At 33.3% G+C, this 20,364-nt stretch overlaps 4 protein-coding genes across 4 annotated transcripts; all 4 read left to right on the forward strand.

The window, feature by feature from the left end:
- Window positions 1-3,882: 3,882 nt before the first annotated feature.
- On the forward strand, window positions 3,883-5,446 carry LOC106100744 (histidine-rich glycoprotein-like). The gene is made up of 4 exons (XM_013279761.1): window positions 3,883-3,962; window positions 4,220-4,486; window positions 4,660-4,826; window positions 5,282-5,446. The coding sequence occupies exons 1-4, from the start codon at window positions 3,951-3,953 to the stop codon at window positions 5,346-5,348; spliced, it is 513 nt and encodes a 170-aa protein (XP_013135215.1). The 5' UTR covers window positions 3,883-3,950; the 3' UTR covers window positions 5,349-5,446.
- A 333-nt stretch (window positions 5,447-5,779) lies between these two features.
- On the forward strand, window positions 5,780-7,258 carry LOC106100730 (histidine-rich glycoprotein-like). Its single transcript, XM_013279735.1, has 4 exons — window positions 5,780-5,822; window positions 6,061-6,201; window positions 6,414-6,586; window positions 7,019-7,258. The coding sequence occupies exons 1-4, from the start codon at window positions 5,796-5,798 to the stop codon at window positions 7,236-7,238; spliced, it is 561 nt and encodes a 186-aa protein (XP_013135189.1). The 5' UTR covers window positions 5,780-5,795; the 3' UTR covers window positions 7,239-7,258.
- Window positions 7,259-8,389: 1,131 nt separating this feature from the next.
- Window positions 8,390-10,525, forward strand: LOC106100676 (histidine-rich glycoprotein-like). The gene is made up of 4 exons (XM_013279646.1): window positions 8,390-8,485; window positions 8,697-8,852; window positions 9,173-9,345; window positions 9,583-10,525. The coding sequence occupies exons 1-4, from the start codon at window positions 8,474-8,476 to the stop codon at window positions 10,406-10,408; spliced, it is 1,167 nt and encodes a 388-aa protein (XP_013135100.1). The 5' UTR covers window positions 8,390-8,473; the 3' UTR covers window positions 10,409-10,525.
- A 2,497-nt stretch (window positions 10,526-13,022) lies between these two features.
- On the forward strand, window positions 13,023-14,701 carry LOC106100769. The gene is made up of 4 exons (XM_013279794.1): window positions 13,023-13,130; window positions 13,493-13,687; window positions 14,054-14,085; window positions 14,161-14,701. Exons 1-4 carry the CDS (start codon window positions 13,122-13,124, stop codon window positions 14,408-14,410), a joined length of 486 nt encoding a protein of 161 aa, XP_013135248.1. The 5' UTR covers window positions 13,023-13,121; the 3' UTR covers window positions 14,411-14,701.
- Window positions 14,702-20,364: the final 5,663 nt, after the last annotated feature.

Here is a 20,364-nt window from a genome sequence, read left to right on the forward strand (position 1 = left end):
CCCCCTGCCTGTCGCCAACCCTACTTGGGATTATTTAAATAAGAATAGATCAATGAAATAAATTAAGTATTAGTATTTTTTCTACGTTGTTGTGAATGTTAACTAGTAAATAAACATAGATATAAAATAAATTTGTAGATGTTTTTGATATATAGAAAAAAACAATTAATTGATTGTCCATTCTATTATAAGCATAATAATTGGTGCATTTTTTATTACATACTTGATTGTGACATTCAATTTCTTTTGATAGAATATTTAATGCCCAAAAAAATCAATTAGGTTTTTGCTAGTTTAACGTAACAGAGCTAAATCATAGTACACCTAATTGTTTGCGTAGTTTCAACCGCGTACTAACAGATGACGTTTCGGAGAGACCGTGTTGTATTAGTACACAATGTTAGAGAAGAATGTCTCGGTCTCGGCACACATATTTTTTTGGGTTCCCGCGACCCTTTGGTGTTTTGGTTGTAGTTCTACACATACACTAATTTATCACATAATGGACTGAAAAAATAGAGAATTTAACAGATCGTTCTAGACCATCTGACTTTTAATTGTAAATTTGTACATTGTACATGTTGTTAGCGATGTAATAAGCCTCCAATTATATGATTTTTCTTTTTCATATTTTTTGTAAATAGAACGATGGTTTGAATTTTGTTATTCTTTTTTTTAAATACTTCGATTTTATATAAAATCATCAAGACGTTGCAAGGCTGTATATTGTTTATTTTAACCTTTTTCTCTTGCCAATTTATCTTTTTTTAAAGTTTACATTCGATTCTCCGCTCCAGCTTTCTATCATTTTCATAGAAATTTAACAATACACATTTCTGCACTTGCATAACCGTACTATACTATGTAGATTAGGACCAAATTACCTAACAGTACTGCAATAGTCAAACAGCTTTCGCACGTTACCTTGCATTATCTGTATCAAACGTCCCAGCGCCAACCAAACCCACTTTTCAATTTCCTAACCACAGACTTCAGATAGATCTTATACTTGTTTGTATGTTTATAACGTAGACAATTGTTAGCAATAAAACCAAAACGAGAGATAAAAATCAACTATTAAAGTATTAAGATAACTGATGGAATGAGTCGAATGCGAAACGACCTTGAGTTTAACTTAACCATTATGTTATGCTTTCGTGTAAGGCGTTCACATTGCTTTCATATCTATATAAATAAAAGTATATACATCTATTTTACAAATATTTGTATACGTTTCTAAATGAATGATCGAGATGTATTAAAACTTCCGTAAAAAGTTTACGGACAACAAAAACGTATCTTTCCTCTTTTTTGCATTGGATACTTTTTCTTTTTTAATTATTAATTTTCCACAACTGTTGTTTTATTTGCTTGCATCTTCATGTTAATTGTGGCGTTAAATTCAGTTGAAATTAGGTGTAACTACTTTTTATTTAATTTAAAACTCTATCTCATCGTAATAAGTGTGAACGAGTCCTAAGTCACGAATTGTGCGTGAGAGCCATTGTCAGTTTGCTGGCATTCGTCAGAAACTATTACGAATTACGACAAAGAATACGTAGATTGTTACGTCTTTTCTCTCACACTGTTAGTTTTGTTGTAAGAGAGCGCACACCGTGGACTAAACTATCGCACAACTGATTAGTCGCGCTTTGATTCCTATGAGTGTATATGGAGGTGCACACACTATTCTATTTTTAGTTATGCAACTAAACAGTTTAATGAGCTGCATAACAATGGACAATTGCATAGCTGTTGTGCGATATATTAATCAAAGGTGTGTGCCCGCTCTAAACATTTCTGAAGAGAAACAATTGGACATGTATAAGAAATGATCTTTTCGATGTAACAATAAAGATAAGATTGAAAGTCCACTTCCCCTAATTAAAGTTAAAGGTATGATTTGAATCACTTAATTATTCTAATATTAATTCTACAATTAAGCTCTTTATTAATCAGCATTATTAAAATATGACGTAGTTTAAGTACACTACTTGTACGGTTTTTGTACAACTATAATATTAGATTGTGAAGATATATAAGACTAGCTGTTCCCGTGCTGCTTCGTCCGCATGAAATTATAAAATTTAAATGCATAAATGACAACTTTGCTTCCTTTACTAGCAACTTGTAGCTTATGGTCCCTTTCCTATATAATGGTTTTTTCCAATTTATTTATCCCCCAAGTTTAATAGCGGAAAAATATATAGCATTAAGCGTTTCGTAAGTGTAGGGCTTTTTATTAAAGAAAGAATTATTTAAAAATACGCTGTGATTGCTGATATCCTACGCCACAAACTAGTGTGTGTAAACACACGCTTTATTATATTATAGATTTACATCTTTAAATAAAAAAATATTGTGTTAATGGCCAGTAAAACAATACGGTTCTAACTTACTACTGATTAATCAAGGAACAAAATGCTATAGGTAATGTATTTCATAACAAAATCTGTTTGCAGAACTGTATCATTGTGAACCTTTTTACTTTGCTGTTCACATATTCCAGTGTACGTAATTATGTTACATTACTCGTGTTTGTGTAACAGCCGCGGGTCCGTTCTATGAATTTTTGTCGCTTTGACATGATTATACTTGATACTAACAGCATATAGTTTCTCATAATTCACGCAATAAGTGACACTTTAAACTACGGTCACTCGAAAATGTAGCAATTCATGTTATTTCCACCATGACATGATTCTGCGTGTTTCAAATTAAAGATAGACTAGTTAAATGATTACTTAGGGGATTTTGACGATACTTTATGCTTGCACGTATGAACGTGAACGTAACCGTGGCTATGAAGCCACGGTTACACATAAGTTTAGTCGCCTAAATTTAAAACTAAAGATAGAAGAATTAAGTATAACCGTCTTATCTTAAGTTTATGTATACACTTGCAAACTTAGGCTATAACACATACATAGGGACTTCTATATTACTGACAGTTAATAGAGTTTTTGTGCAAATAGACAAGTCTACTTATTAAAATGTACTAAATTTAACTATTTTATTTACAGTCTATCAGGTCTAGAGACGCATGTAAATATTCGCAATTGAATACTTACATACTTCTAGACTGTAAGCAATCAGAATATACTCAATTGGGTAACCATGACCAAAATAGTAGCTAAATTAATACGATTTTTTTCTTCTCATAATATACCAATTACAAATTGTGCGAATTTAATGAAGTAATAGCCCTGCAAATTGTTTAATTATACTCGCAAAATGCAATCGCGCACAAGTAATTTTTGACCTTCAATAATAATCAATTTCTCTCTCTTGTACTATATTTGCGTACAATAATTTTGATTGGATTCTTGCTAACAAAACTAAAGACTGTTTCTGTAAATTCTATTTAAATATTGACATACTTATATATTGACATTATTAGTTATTGTTACTGTTGTTGTTGTTATTTTTCTGTTTGTCGTGTAAACCTATAATTAGGAAAAAATATCTGCATGTTACTTATTGTATTATTATTGTGTAAAAATGTATGTGTCATAATTTTCTCCTGTTGGTTTATCTTAAAAAAAAATAGAATTCATTTTTATCTAGGCTGTTGTCTAAGAAGATATCTACACTCACAAAAATTCGCTGACTAAAACGTTGATTATTTTGATGATCCCAACACGTAATGTAGATAATCGTAACATTGTATAAACAACCCTGAAAGTACATTATCAATTGTTTAATTTATCCCTAGTACTAGTTTGTACGCAGTAGTATTTTACTCAGAAACGTACAATAAAGTCTTTTCACAGTATACCATAGGTGATATTGCAGTATAATGTCGCAAAGTCTAAGAAATGGATCAATAGATTTTTGCTCTTATAATTCCCACAATTATTCTGTCTATATATTTATGAGGCAGAGACAAACCTGTTCATTATTGGCCAAGTTGATGTTAGGTAGTGTTTTGTTTTAAAAAATAATAAATAATGCTGTTTAAAGTGAGTATACAAATGTAAAAAAAAAATCAAAACGATCATCGAATTTCAAAGCAAATGTTATTAAAATTTGTTACTGTTTAATAAATTATTAAAATTAATTAATTAACCCAGTGCTATAGTTTATTTAAGTATGAACTGTTACTTAAGAGCCTTCGGTATGTAATTATGAAAACCTGACAAGCGCCTGTGATTTTATTTGCAGTTACATTAAAACTTTAATCATAACATTTTGCGGTATTTAAATGATACTTTTTCAGATTCTAACAATTTGTATCCTGGCAACGACATGCCATGGCTTGTACGAATTTCATCATCATCACCCACATCATCTGGCGGTGTCGCACCAGCAGGTGAACAAGCACGATGGTCCCAGTCACCCTGTCCTCGTTCATCACGCTCCGGTGCATCACTTGCCCATTCACCACGAATCTATTCACCACGAGCCCATTCATCATTTGCCGTTATTGCATCATTTGCCAGTTCATCACTTGCCAGTGCCTTACGCAGCCCACCATGATCATTACGTAAGTAGATTAGCTAATGTTAAGGTTAATAGAAACAGACAGAAGAACCTATACTGTTTAGTTTCCTACATGATAAGAGAAAAGTGTGCCAAGAATTTGCTTACCTACCTCATAAAAGTCTATTATTGCAGATTTTAACAAATACATTTAAACATATCTTTTGTCAATTTCAGTCATTTCCTGAGTATAACTTCGCCTATAGCGTCCATGATCATCACACAGGCGATGTGAAATCCCAGCATGAGTTCCGTCACGGAGATGTGGTGAAGGGAGGCTACGAACTGATAGAACCCGACGGTAGATACAGGAAGGTGGAATACAAAGCTGATGACCATACTGGGTAAGATTATTTTCTACTAATCTAACTTCTAAAATTGCAAACGTAATAATAACCCGATAAAGGTAGTCCTTAGGAAAGCTGACGCTAAGTCAGAATAGGAGTAACCATATTCAAAGTGGTGGTATAGCATTTTGGGTGTATCAGAATATTGTTATTTTCCTTTAAAACTCGGCACTCGAACTTTGTTTCATTTTAATTTCGCTGTTATAATGTTGCGTGTAATGCGTGCATTGTTGTAGCATCGTAATTGATCACGTAACCACCTATTATATCGATCCTCTTGAACTATGTAACTAATATGCAATGTAAACAAAACAACTGGCTATTCTTTTAGTAGCAAAAAGATTCCCTTCCAAGTACTAGCCTATTGGATGTTATTACAGTTTACAAGTAAATTCGTTTGATTTTCTTTGTTTTGTTTTGTTCTAATGATTTTATTATCGATTTCATTTCAGTTTTAATGCTGTTGTTCATCATTCGTCTCCCCATCATCACGTCCATGTCTCTCAGCATCATATTTAATAACTTTCATTATCGATAGAAACATAATGACAACTATACGCAAATATGGTTAAACGTACTTTATAAATTAGTTGAAAATAAATATACTTTACAAATGTTTTTTGTGTTTTATTACATTTTTGTTGTTGATGTAAAAGTAAAAGGCTAATATTTAATTTAGTAACAATTTCGATCATAAGCTGTCCAAAAAAAATTGGTAATTGAAATACATATGTTATGCTTACAAGCGTATACTCAAGTGAAATCTATGGTTTTCTTATAATCATTGCCATCAATCATGTTTACCAAAAATGAAATCACAGTTAAGGATATCTGAGCAATTTTAAGAATCATTTGTAATGCTACCGGTATAGGAAATGCGATAATTGTTGAGTTTCTTTTTATATTATTCTCGTATAAAAACCTAATGGCCCATTGAAAACATTAAAATCTTTACTACACAGCCACATGCGAGCGGGAAAAATGGTTTGCAAGGTAAAATATTTTATTCTGCCTTTTACTTTATTTGTAATAATTCAATTTGTTTTATAAAATATTCAAACATGTCATCATTGAACAATGAATAATATATTAGATGACATTTCTTCTTTTTTTGTCTTGTCAATGTTTGTTTATTTAAAATATCTGAAGGTATCTTTAATTATCATTATAGTGTCAAGGTTATACTGGGTTTGTACTTTTTTAATTTACTAATATCTGTTCCAATTCCTAGATCACAATACTCTTGATGTGTGCTGTCAGCTGCTTTGGTTACGATTCCGCGGTTTCCCATCAGAGCGTAATGCTATACACTGGTCACCACGGAGAGCTGTCACACTTCGGACACCACGCGCCGGAACACCACGAAGAATATGTAAGCAGTTTTGTCAAAAATGTCTTAAGATTTCTACTCTCTTAAGATATTTAAGTCCATCGCCAGATATATTTAACCTGCTAGTGTTGCGGATGTCCATGCGTCGTGGCACACCTCTCTGTTCCCGTCGCTCGTTTGCCCCCTTCTCTTATAAAAAAATGCCTCTCTAACTTTAACGTCTAACCTAGTGTTTGTGATTGCTTTTGTTTTAGGCCTGGTCCTATCCATTATATGACTTCTCGTACAAAGTGGAAGATCCACACACGCACGACTACAAAGGAAGTGAAGAAACCAGGGACGGAGACAAGGTCAAAGGGATGTACTGGTTGATACAACCGGACGGTGTCAAGCGTACAGTAAAATACTACGTTGATAAAGACAGTGGGTGAGGAGTTATTTCTTCCATAGATAGAGTAATTTGTGAAATTTATTCATAAGTATTTTTTTTTATAACATAAGGTGGCAAACGAGCAAGCGGTCACCTGAAATCGCCAAAATGGCGAAGCGACCGCTGCCCATAGACATCCGCAATTGCAGATGCGTTGCCTACCCTTATCCGACGGAGGAGGAGACGCACATAAAGAGGATATTTCCCCTTCCTATGCATCTCCTCCACCGTCAAATCCACTTCCTCTTCCCAACCTCTCTTTATAAGAAAAGGGTGGTAAAGAGAAAGGGACTTCAATTAGGCTTTTATTATGATATTCAAATCCTATTGCAGCTCGGCTTGAGACTTTTTCTTCGCATATTTCCCACTGCGAATACAATGGAATTCTCATTGTTATGGACATAATAAATTTGCTGTTATGATTTCCAGATATAATGCTGTAGTAGAATATTCAGATTTACATCATCACAGACCTAAACATTACGAAGGACATCATCCAACGTCTGAAGTGTACAACGTGGTCGAACATCATCTTCCGCATAAACATCATCATCATCACCATCATAATGACGAAAATGATCATGCTAAACATCATCATGATGACATGATTAAACCGTATTATGACGACGACGATTATTATAGTCACTAAAAATTGTAAATTATTTGTTAGTTTAAAGTGAATATGTATGTGGTTGAGTGTATTTATTTTGATATTTAGTTTTTATGTGTTTAGAGATACGTGAATAAATGATTGTTCCTTGAAAATACAATTTTTTTATAGACATTAATAAGTTAACCAGTGTCAGATGTACCAACTAAAACAAATATCACCTGCTTTCGAAATATATGGATATAGTATCCATTTAGAAAATTTAAATCCTCTATAATTAACTGTACTATCTGGAATTAAAGTTTTTCTTCTAAAGCTGGAATTAAGGTATACAATCATAAGAACCTTAAATAGGAATGGTAATTTACCGTGTGTAATAGTTTGCTATTTATTCAAGAAAGGGGCAAAACAAATAAATACAGAAACGACAAATTACAAGAAAAAAATTTTACTATTGATTTTCTGTACAAATATGGCTCAACATCTAAGTTTAAAATTCATTATATCTTGATGGCGAATTGATATTCTTAGAATTTAAAAAATGTATATGATTTTAATTTCAGTAATGTTATAAAAACAAAAAACCACTATTAAACGCCTATTTGTTTTTTTTAGCAAATTGCAGGATTAAGAATTCGCTGCAGACAAATAAACAAAAGAGAGTCTGCAATGTTAATATTGCTGAAATAATAGACGTAAAACGGAAGACGGATGTAAAGTAACAATGGAAAAACATAATACCTGCCTTCCTTTCTCGCTTAAATAGATATCCGTATTCAAATACGACTTTACTTTTAGTAAGATAGTAGTTATTGCTCGCGTTAGTATTCTCAAGTGTTGAAGGCACAATAAGTACAAATAAAAACAAGAAAAAATCCTACAAATTTAGGACACCAGACTGCAAAATTGGATTTCGTTAAAATCTTCTATGAAAACTTTAATATAGCAAAATTGAATGCACAGATACATCATTTCAGCTCGAAATCAATACTTTGATTGAATGAATCTGTTCTGCTTGCTAGACCGAGACGATAATTAAAGTAATTCACACGTAATCATATACATTAGAAAATCTAACAATTAAGAGGTCGAATAAAGTAAAGTTACCCAGTAAACACGTCCCTGAACGTATAATTTGAGAAACTGAAGATAATGGCACTTGCATGGATAGGATATATTTAAGCCAATAATCATATTATCAGAAGTATAAAAACTATTCGATACTTCATTTGACACCAGTTGAACTCAGAAGAACATAACGATCTCAACTGAAGATGATTTTGAAGGTATTCTTTTACTTCAGATGCTTTTAATGGTTTTTTACCGATAGAAGTTATATGAAGTGATTTAGTTTTTGTAAAATATAAACTCTTGTTATTAATTGAAAGAGATTAACAATATAGACATTAAAACCTTTACAACAATAGTCAAAATCCCATTTTATAATTTCTAACAGTAAGAAAAGAACATTAGTTGGAATTTGTTTTTCTTTTTCAGATTTTTACATTGTTTGGTGTCGCGTTAGCGGTGTCGGGTCACGACAACCCCGTGATCTCTGAATACAAAGTGTATATCCACCATCCGGTACACCATGGCCACCACGGAAAGCTCTCGCACGTCGGATCTCATGTCCCGGAGCATCATGAAGAATACGTAAATATCTTATAAGACTAATAATATTTCTTTACCAATTATCCTTGACTATTGCGTTAATGACGCTTAGAAGTAGAAAGCAGGGAATACTGAGATGTAGCTTAATAAAATGGGGAAGCCCTGTGTTGTAATGATATTCAAATTGGGCATTGTCTTGTATTTACAAAAGAACAACCAGTGGTGTGGAAAACCATATTAACATTTACAGAAAATAGGTTAGTGCAGATGTTTCGAAAACGATATAAAGATAAGGAGAGAAGATAGTGAAGAGAGTAAGTTTCTATAGTATGATCTATTTACACAATGCTTTACACTTCCAGGCCAAGTCGTATCCGTCATACGAGTACTCGTACCAAGTTGATGATCCCCATACACATGATCACAAAGGCCAAGAGGAAACCAGACATGGCGACGAAGTGAAGGGCATGTACTGGCTCATCCAACCTGATGGCCTTAAACGTACTGTCAAGTATCACGCAGATAAACACAGCGGGTAATTATCCTAATTTTTATTTTTATATCATAATCTATCAACTAGAATTTAACAAACCGTCTTAGAACATGGGCATATTCTAATTGGCGAGTCTTCTAAATAAGATTTATTCAAAACAACTAAAAATGCTTATGATTTGAAACCACAATACCGATGCAGATCAAAACGACTTTTGTTAAAATGTTAGTATGTTAAAACCGCTTCATGTAATTTAACCCAATCTATTTTTAATTACAGATTTAAAGCCCATGTTGAGTATTCGGATCCCCATCACCATGATGAACATAAAGAACATCATCATCTGCCAGTATCTAAACAATATGTTTCTATTCACCATGAGCACGATCATCATGAAGATAAACATGAGGAACACCACGAAGATGAACACCATGAGCCGGAACATCATGAACACGAACACCACGAACCAGAACATCATGATCATGGCCATCATAACCTAGTACACTATGAGGTGAAACACTATGTACATCACGACCACCACCATGAACCAGAGCACCATGAACCTGAACATCATGAACATCATGAACACCATGAACCGGAACATCATGAACATGAACACCATGAACCGGAACATCATGAAGAGGAACACCATGAACCAGAACATCATGAAGAGGAACACCATGAACCAGAACATCATGAAGAGGAACACCATGAACCAGAGCATCATGAAGATGACCATCATGAAGATGAACACCATGAGCCAGTACACTACGAGTTAAAATACTACGTACATCACGAACCCAATCACCATGAACACGATCATGGTCATCATGAACATGAACATCACGAGCATGAACACCACGAATCGGAACATTACAAACCGGACCACCACGATCACGAATACTATGTTCACGAATACCATCATGAACCGATGCACAAACATCGTGTTATTGAATACTACGACAGAAGTCATGAGCACAACAATTATCACGGTCACCATCATGATACCGGACATCATGTTCATCACAAACATCATATACAAATACATCATCATTCACCTCATCATGATGAACATCATCATGGTCACGACGATCACGGATTTTAGTATAAACACTAAGAAGATTATAACTCTGTTCAATTTGATTTTGATAAATTGTTCATATTCAAGGAATGTTTATAAGCAGAGTGGAAATATTACTATGATAATTTTAATTAATTGTGATTTTGTATTATTATTTGATAAATTACAAAATAATTTAAACCAAAAATACACATCAAGGAGGAAAAAATATACATTTTTACGAAGCATAACCTTAGATGTTTTTATTTGTACCTTTCATTTATTCGAGTATTAACATACTACATAAGGCGGCGCACTGTGGACGCCCTCTTCCTCACTTTGGGGACATAGGACAACAACGACGACGACGATAATACATAAAAAGTTATTGATAAAAAGGTGCAGTTCAGTTACTTCTTCTACAGTTCTTAAAGGGAATTTGTCTAAAAAAAGATTAGTTACTTTATGTAAGGCGACAATTGGTCGATAATTATTTTTTTTTTATCAAAAGGAATTTAGAGAACAGTTGGGCTTTTTGGAACGGATGATAAATTAAAATCTTTATAGGTCAATGTTATATACAACAGAGGACCACAAATTAGGACAATTAAACTGTACTTAACATTAATGATTTTTGCTTACTTTACTAAAATAAAAATATTTTAAGTTTCTTCAAATCTAGGTAAGTCGTAAATGTATTTTATTAACACACAACCACTGATTCTTTATTGCTTATAATTTTTTGTAGAAGAGTCCCTTGCTTAAAATACACAGGGGTTCGAAAATACTATATTCAGACATAAATATATATAAACCATATTCAGACATGAACTGAAATCTGAAACATGGACCCTACGAGAGAGCGAGAAACAGAGGATAGATGCGCTCGAGATGTGGTGCTGGAGAAGAATGCTGAGAATACCTTGGACTGCATTCCGAACTAACCGGTCAATACTTGAAGAACTCGGCATCAAGCAGCGTCTGTCTTCCATTGTTCGGGCTCGGATACTCACTTTTTTTGGTCACGTCTGCAGGCGTAATGACGAGTCCATAGAACGTTTAGTAGTGCAGGGTAAGGTGGAGGGCACCAGACCTAGAGGAAGATCGCCTATGAGATGGACCGACCAGATTAGAACGGCAATGGACGTACCCTTGCATCAATGTGCGAAAAAAGCAGCGTACAGGGAGGAGTGGCGGCGTCTTGTAAAGCGGGTCACTGATACGTGATAACCACGACGAGTCTGTAAAGACTCAAGCGACAAAGAAGAGAAGAGATATTCAGACAAAATTTTACAATTGCCTGTACAATCACACTGACTTTTTTGAGTAGCAATGTATTAAATATTTTGATTTCTTGTATAATTTTCATTTGGCAAGCGATTTTTTCCACTAACTCGTCATCTTTCTCCTTATCCTACTCCCGTAGAGTCGGCGCAACAGGTTCTTGTCCTCTACATAACTCTATCATAAGTCAACTCAGTCATCACTCCCTTTTTGATCATGTCACCTTTCAATAGGTCACTCTTTCTAGGTCTACCTTAACCGGTGTACCTCCACACTTATAACTGACGTTCTCCTTGCAACATGCGATTACTATACTAATCTTTTACTCCTTACTTCTCTACCACTGGGGCTACTCTCAAACTTCGTCTAATATACGCATTACATATTTTATCCATTCGTGTTACCCCACACATCCATCTTAACATTCGCATTTCTGCCACATGTAGTCTTCTTTCATCCGTTCATTTTGGTCACTAACTGTAATATCATATTCTAAAATCCTAACATGCGACTCGAAGTTGTATAAATATACTCTTGTGCTTACGTTAATAGTTAAAGGACCCACGATCAACGATAGTCGTTTTACATATATTCAATGCTGGAAACATAAAGTCGAAAATGCAATGTAAAGTTGACGTTACATATTACACTAGCTAATTTGGAGAAGTAGTTCAAACTTAAAAGATTTGATTAGAAATAGCTTTAACCTTAAGCTATTTAATTTCGACCATTGGTAATATAAATTTGACGTCATTAGATAGAATTAACACGTTACTCTTGTTTTGTTAACAATAGTTATGACCAATTAGCTTATGCCCGTGACTCCATCCTTGTGGATTTAAAAAAAAAAGAAAAAAAAATAGGTAGCATGTGTAGCAGACTATCCTTTACATCCATGCCAAATTTCATTAAGATCCGTTCAGCAATTTAGGCTAATTTTTTTTGTATTATAAGGTGGCAAACGAGCGACCGAACACCTGAATTCTCCGAGAAATCGCAGCGATCGCTGCCCGTAGACACCCCGAAGGTGACGCACATAAAACGCACTTCCTATGCGTGTCCTCCACGTTCAAATTCACTTTTCCTTCTCATCCTTACAGTATAAGAAAATGGTGGGAAAGGAAAGGGATTAAAATTGTAACAAACACCCATTTATACTTTCCGATTTATGATACTCGTAAGATTTAATTGAAACGATGCGATTTTCCCTCCGAAACTCGAGGTTAGGACCCAAGGGTACTGAGCAAGATAGTTCAAGCAAAAATAAACTTTACGAATATTCGCGCGTACTACATCAAAGATATTAGACTGTAATCAATTTAATATTTGATTACAGACAAAATTCTTCGTTTGAATTACAACAAATCCGGTGTGATAATTAGATGTTTTATTGCTTAAAAAGGAAGAAACACCCGCGATCAATATTTTCAAAAGATTAGTTGTGTTTTATGCTCAGCAACAGGTTGTTGTAAACATGCGTCAAGTGAGTACCTATAAATAATTAACTCTACCATAAATCAATTATTATTTTAATTCATTGTGATTTAAAATGACTTTCTAATGATCTCGCTAATGGAACTAGGACATAAAAATAATTATTAGTTTAACTAGATAATAGATATCTACTTACTATGTTTTTATTTTATTTTCATTATAATTTTATTTAAACTAACTTATTTTACTTCAATAAATCTTATAGCAAAACACCGCAGCAGTATCATAACTATTTTTTATCATAAGTATGTTGCAAAATTAACCAATAAAACAAGAGTTTTACTATTTTTCCAACCTGAAATGACTTTTGTAATCCCAATAATTGCAAATACAAATGAATTATTTCAATAGTTCCTATACATGGCGTTGCTGGTGGCAGCGGCGGTAGCTGATAAAGATCAACAACCAGCTGAGGCCGCCAATCCGCCCTTTACGAGTCTTTACGAGCTACCACTGGACGACCATCTGGACGACTACCGTCATGACGAGCTGCCGGGACCTCATGTACTGCGTTCCATACATACTAGAAAGATCGCTGAGCCCGATGTAAGACAATATTTAAACACTTTACAATTACAAATTATGTTAGGAAATGGACTCTAGATGAATTATATGGTTTAATATTAAGTACTAGCTTTCGCCCGCGAATCTGTCAGCGGGGAATTGAAAAAAAATAATGCAAGTAGCCTATGTATTCTTCCAGACTATCTTATACATCTATGCCAAAAATTAAACGAAATTCCTTCAGCCGTTTAGGCTACAAACTCTAACAAACATCCATCCATCCATATAAACTTTCGCATTTATAATATTAGTATGATTCGTACGATCAAAATAGATAATGGATATAGCCAATATCTTTCTACGTTTATATTGTTTTTAAATTTATCATGGTTAATTCCGTTGTTACAGGACCATGGACCGGAAGTTAAGAAACAAAATGTGTAAGTTTTAATCTACAGAGGTCACTAATGTCGCGTTCATCATCGCTATATCCTTAAAAAACATTTTTTTCACAGTATCATCCGAAAGACTTATGACCCCGATTACTACGAGCCTACAATCATTCTGGACTACAGATACATGAAGACCGGAGGCCGAGACTACATGAGGGGCCCCGGAGGCCAATACGTGATCTTACCCAAAGGCATCCGTACGAAAGAGCATAAAGAATTCGAGAACTATGACGCCTTCTTAGAGCACTTACGTCTCAAAAATTTAGCTGAGACAGAATACAAGCGTGCTCACTACAGCGAAGCACATAAATAATTCTCGTCATTGTAACGTTTAAACTAAAGTCAATTATTATCTCTTGTAAAATAGAAATTTTTCTTGTAATATCGCCCTCTATTACAAATTAGAGTCATTATGACCTTTTTTTTTGTTTACGGCTGTTCTAAACAATGAATTAGTGCTAATTTAAATATAGCGTTTGTAATATCTTGTTTTGCTTTTCTAAATTATTTTTATAACCTCCAGAATTCTGTAATGAAATTTGTTTCATGATTTATACTATTACAATTGTCTTTTTCTTGTAATAAAGTTCCTTTTAACCTTTTAGTTAATAATTTAATTTAAAAAAATCACCAATTGTAGACCAAAGATAGATTACTTACTTTTAAAATTCTAATAAGAATAGAAATCGTCTTCAGAATAAAATAGCTCAAGTCATGCAACTGTACTTAACAATAATGGGTTACAGCTTATAGCGTATGTCCTTCATGACTGCAAAAGGAAATCAGTTTTTAATTTTCACAAATAAATTTACCTAATTTTAATCATCACTTCAATGTTCTTGAAACTTTCAAAATGATTTTTTACAGTTCTTTTAATTCATATTACCGCGGCACCTTGTGGTAAACTACGTCAATTTGAGGCTTTAAGTACGATATGCTACTCGAAGAAAATACAACTAAATTATTTTCAACTCTATAACTAGATGGCGCTAGCGTTTAATGTAAAACTTTTAAAAAGTTGTACTAATATTTGCTTATACTCAGTTTATTCCAAGTTTTACTTTATACCGCGTTTATTTGTTTGGCTGTTTATGTTTTTTCTGTTGCATTTCTACTTGATTTCTGTAAAATTTTATTAATGTCAGCTGTAATATTCCATAGTAATAAGTCATTATTTTCTGGGATGACTGCGATCAGGGTATTTAACCGATATTCAAGTAGAGTTCAGATAAATAAAAGTAACACTAAAATAAGTGTTAAATAGTAAAAAGATTTAAGAAAAAATAAGAACGCCGCAACTTCCTATCGTTTATTTAAAATCTCATTGAAACCATTTCTCATAAGTAGCGTTAAAAAACTTGTAAATAGCCTTAACGGTGCAATACATCCTTTATTAAGCCTGTAAAAAACGTATTAATTGCACCTGACGTTAAATCGCAAGCATATTTTATACCGAACATAATCCAATAGCAATCAATGTTTAGTTAATAATTAGAAGAAATTAATTTACTAATACTAATCGTTAGAAAACCTTGATGTTTAATATGGGACTGATTTACTCACATTGATTTATTTTATGGTATTAGCGACCCCAATAATTTTTCTGGCGTAATGAAAAACATCATATAAATTTTGGTTTCAAAAATGGAGAAAACGAAACGCTGCGGGCGGAATGGATATTTCCGTTGTACACATTTATCGAATAGAAATCTATTAAGTATACACAGCTAGTTATTTAATTTATTTGATAATACGCCAGTTATAAAAACCAATACGAAATACTGATCAATTGATTTAATTTATCAATCTCGTATCAAATTAAAACATTAAGCGAATAGTAGTTATGATTCGATTAATATCAGTGAATTACGATCGTAAGAGTTCAACAAATAAACGCTACTGAATTTGAACAACAAATACTCAACAAACAACCTTCTAAAGCTCACTTAAGTAGTTCAAATCGTGAACAAGATAATCAATCAAGACAACGTAAAGCCTCTAAAGAGATTCTCTAATGTTTTTTACACAACATTGTTATTTCGTTACGTTTATTTGAACTTGATATAGTCCTACTGTGTCGCATCGTAACTGCCAACTAATGTAGCAATCACACGACTCGTGCTCAATACAGGTTTGTTACATAATAAAAAGTATTTGATATTTAATTATCAAATTAAACGATAATAAGTGACAGCAATTAACAGATTGAAGTTGACTTAGGTAGGACCATAGATTTCATCAGCGTCACGTAAAATAGAGGGAGGGTACAGAGACGGTCTCCGCCAGAGGATCAAAAAAATGTGAAATATGATGTCCCCTAGACTTAACATAGATCATGGACCCGCATGATATGTTTGCCCTTAAATGTAAAGAATTCCACACCAAATTCTAAATTTAAAGTAGCATCGGTATTATATTAATTTAAAATTATGTATTTACTACTAGCTTCCGCCCGTGACCCCGTCGGTGTGAAATTTGATCTATGTAGTATACTTACGTGTTCATCCAGATTATGCTCTTCCATTTGGCCGAATTTCATCGAGATCCGTTTAGCAGTTTAGGCTATATACTCGTAAGAAACATTCATCTGTCCATCTAAACTATTGCATTTATAATTATTAAGATTAAGGTTAAAATGGAATAAATTAAATTGATTTATTAACTTTGTCACACGAGATCAAATTATTATTTCCTTAGTACTGATAAAATTAAATTTTCTGTCATTATTTTTGAAAAGGAAGTAGCTGTTTACGGCTGTGTCCTGTTATAGTTTCAACTAGTAGAATTAATTCCCTCCTAATATATTGTTTGTATATTTATTATTATTAATAACTAATAACTAAATAGTATTTTGAAGAGAAAAGATTTGTATTTTTGTATTATTAAAATAACTCAAAACCTACTTAGCCGATGACAAAATTTATTTCACCATGTAAAAGTGAGTCAGTGAGTAATATAGGCGATGCTTTTATTATTTTTAATTGAAGTCGCAAGCAATAGCTAGTTCTTAATAATAAGGCTTGTGTTCTGCTTAAAATGTAGTGCAATGACCCATTTTGTTTTTTCATTTTTTTTACTTTGTTTATTAATTATCCACCCATGTTTAGATTATTAAATCCTTGATGTATTTATTATTTGTGTACTTTACGATTTTACAATAATATTTTCATCTTAATTAGTTTTGTTTGTATTACTTTTACAAGTAATTTTATCTCAGCCTTGTAATTGTTTACGTCCATTATTTAAATGACGGTATCGGCACTGCTTAAAGATATACGTATTTGAATTGTTCCCACGGTTAAAAAAATAATTACATCTCTTATTTCACTTATTTTCGACTTTCATTGAAATTAAATTTTGAAAAATTATTATAAGAGTTGACATTCCTTTTAGTATGGTCAAGATATAGGTTCCGAATTGTTCTTTTTTTAATTGGATCATAGCCTAATTATCTTTAGGCCATTGATACAAATAGTAGATAACACAATATTGAAATAATTACGGTAAAACCTAACTATTAACACCTCGTTAAGATATTTTATCGAACACATTCAATTGAGAATTGATATTTATTGCAAAATCGATTGTAAACAATTGTGCACACAAGCTTTGCAAATTAAAATACATTTTCTATATCGTGAGCTTTCAATGCTATAAAACATTAAATTGAATTTGTTATTCAAGGCATTACCAATGTAAATGTGTTTTACAATTTGCATATTATTTAGTTTTAATATACAAATACAACAAATTAAAGTATAATGAGTGTTAATATTGATGTTAACAATCCTTGTTATCCGCTTGGTTTTACACCAACTTACTACATACTGTATATAAGACATTTGGAGTTATTTTGTTTTTGATCTCGGTCTCCGCCTAGCCCAATTTAACAGTGGTAGGTGAGAGCCAATTAAAACTGTCTACATGTCACTTCAGGGTCAGTTAATTTAAAAACATTATTAATTTTGGTCAGTATGACTAAAATGAATTCATGTCCAGACTTTCAGGTTTTACTTTGAAGTCTAGACATTTTAGTTATTATGTTTGTTTTATTACCTTTCTCTAATATTTGATTTAGTGGTATGACCTTGTTTAGTTATTTAAAGCATCCAATTACAGATAAAGCCTCGTGCCAGATTTTATTTATTACGTAAACATGAACTACATTTTTGACGATTACCTATCTATGTACATTATAGACTATAATGTTGCCAGCGCGTGGATCGATTGATTAAGAAGCAGGTTTTACTGGGTTTGTTATACAATTAGTTTTATTCCGATCGAGTACTGCCACCGCACTTTGTATCGCCGACCATATATTCATAATAGCCGTGAGCTTTCTAACAATGGTTCGAAACTAGTCAGCTACTTAAAAAGCTCAGTATAAACTAAACTTGAAATAAAAGCTTAAAACTCTGAACAAAGCACCTTAATAAAAATAACTTATAGAAAATTGTTATTGATGAATTCAAAAAATCCTTTTATTTGCGCTCATATAAAACTGTTTTTCTTAAATAAAAAGGTGTTAAATGCGCAAGCGGCTATCTCAATTCGCCGAAATAGCGAAGGAACCGTTACTTATAGACATCCGCTATTTCAGATGCGTTGTCTACCTTTAATCAACGGATAAAAACACACACACCGCAGTCTCTTCATCCGTCAAAACAGTTTCCACCTTTTATTGTTGCTAGCGTCTACCACAGAAAAACTAAAATATAGCTGTTTTGGCAACACTAAAAGTCGGAGTCAGTCACAGAGATCCTTTTTGAATTCTAAACAGATGTGTATTGACAAGGTTTAACCACTGCACTTAATTTGAATGCTGCATCAGTTAGATCATAGGAAGTATTACGAAGAACTTTTTGGAACAACTCCAAACACTGTCTTCTCTTACTATAAATCATCTATCGTGACAGTAATTTTTATTGCATTTCGATGCTCCATTTGTTATGCTGGCCCCGGAAATTATGACGTATGATTATTGCAAAGTTCCTGAATCGATAAGCTGCCTCCTGATACGCCCCTGGCGACGCCAATATTCGATGACAACAGCAGACGTCTAAGTAATGTGGTAATCCTTAAGAAGATAACTAACTATGTTCTGAAATGACTGCTGGCTAATAAAACGAGATGTGAGAGTAATTTAATATCATTCGCAACAGTTGTATTAAGTCTTCAAGTACTTGCTAACATTCCAGTTTAATTTGATTAAATCGATATATCAACATGTTACATAATTCAGACTATTAAATCATTGCGATTCATTACTTTCACTTTTTCCGTTTATAATCCTTTACAAGGCATAGATTGTACATGTAATTGTTCAAAGTCCAAATAAGGTAAACATTTTAACCATTGACATTTTTTATTCACCTTTTTACTTTTTTATTTTTGTATTTAATGACCGCGGCTTTTGTGTATTTTATTTTATGTTCAAAATGTGTGTCACAAATCACAACATACAAATAACCAAGAATGGGCCAAATACTGAAACGAAATTAATTACAGTAATAAAATCCTACAAAAATTTAAATCGTTTCAAAACATCAGCATATTTCATAAATAACTCGTAAACTGACGCTAAAAACACTGCAATTGTAGGTGCACCAAGATATTCTACGATAGGCGAGTGTTGCCTAAAGATACCTTTTTCAATCCATATTTGTATAGCCTAACCGAAAACGTGAAGCAATATGCAATGTAAAATAATCTTGTAAACCTCCAAAGCCATTTCGGCAATTAAGCTAAAGTTACTACAGCTAAATAAACTGAGATTTGATCTACATCTTCCAGATTTGGAGACAGTAGCATACAATTAATTACAGGCGGCCATCTTGATTATATTATAACTGTAACTCCAGGTTTATACTGTCCACTTTAACACTGCCGGTGTTAGGGTAAGTCGACCGCCGACGGCATGGGACAGAATAGGACACCACAAGTCTGAGAATTGCATACTCTCTCATAAGGCTGCGTGTTTTCTTTATTGTAAGAACGTCAAGTATAACGTAAGTACATAATACCATCATCACCATCTCACTATACGTCCCCACCGAGGGGCTCGGAGCCTACCTTAATACGGGGTGACTAGGCCATAGTACATATTATAAAAATCGAAAATAAAAAAAAACACGTTAGTACCGGTTAAGTTTCGAACCCAGGTCCTGAACTACCGACACTCTTAGCGACCGTTCGCACGGGCAGACTTTGTACGCCGCGGTAAAGTTCAAGGTCAGCAGACTTTTTACGCCCACGAGATAGGTGTTC

This window comes from Papilio polytes, unplaced genomic scaffold, assembly GCF_000836215.1.
Source record: "Papilio polytes unplaced genomic scaffold, Ppol_1.0 DF824303.1, whole genome shotgun sequence".
NCBI classification, from domain to species: Eukaryota; Metazoa; Arthropoda; class Insecta; order Lepidoptera; family Papilionidae; genus Papilio; species Papilio polytes.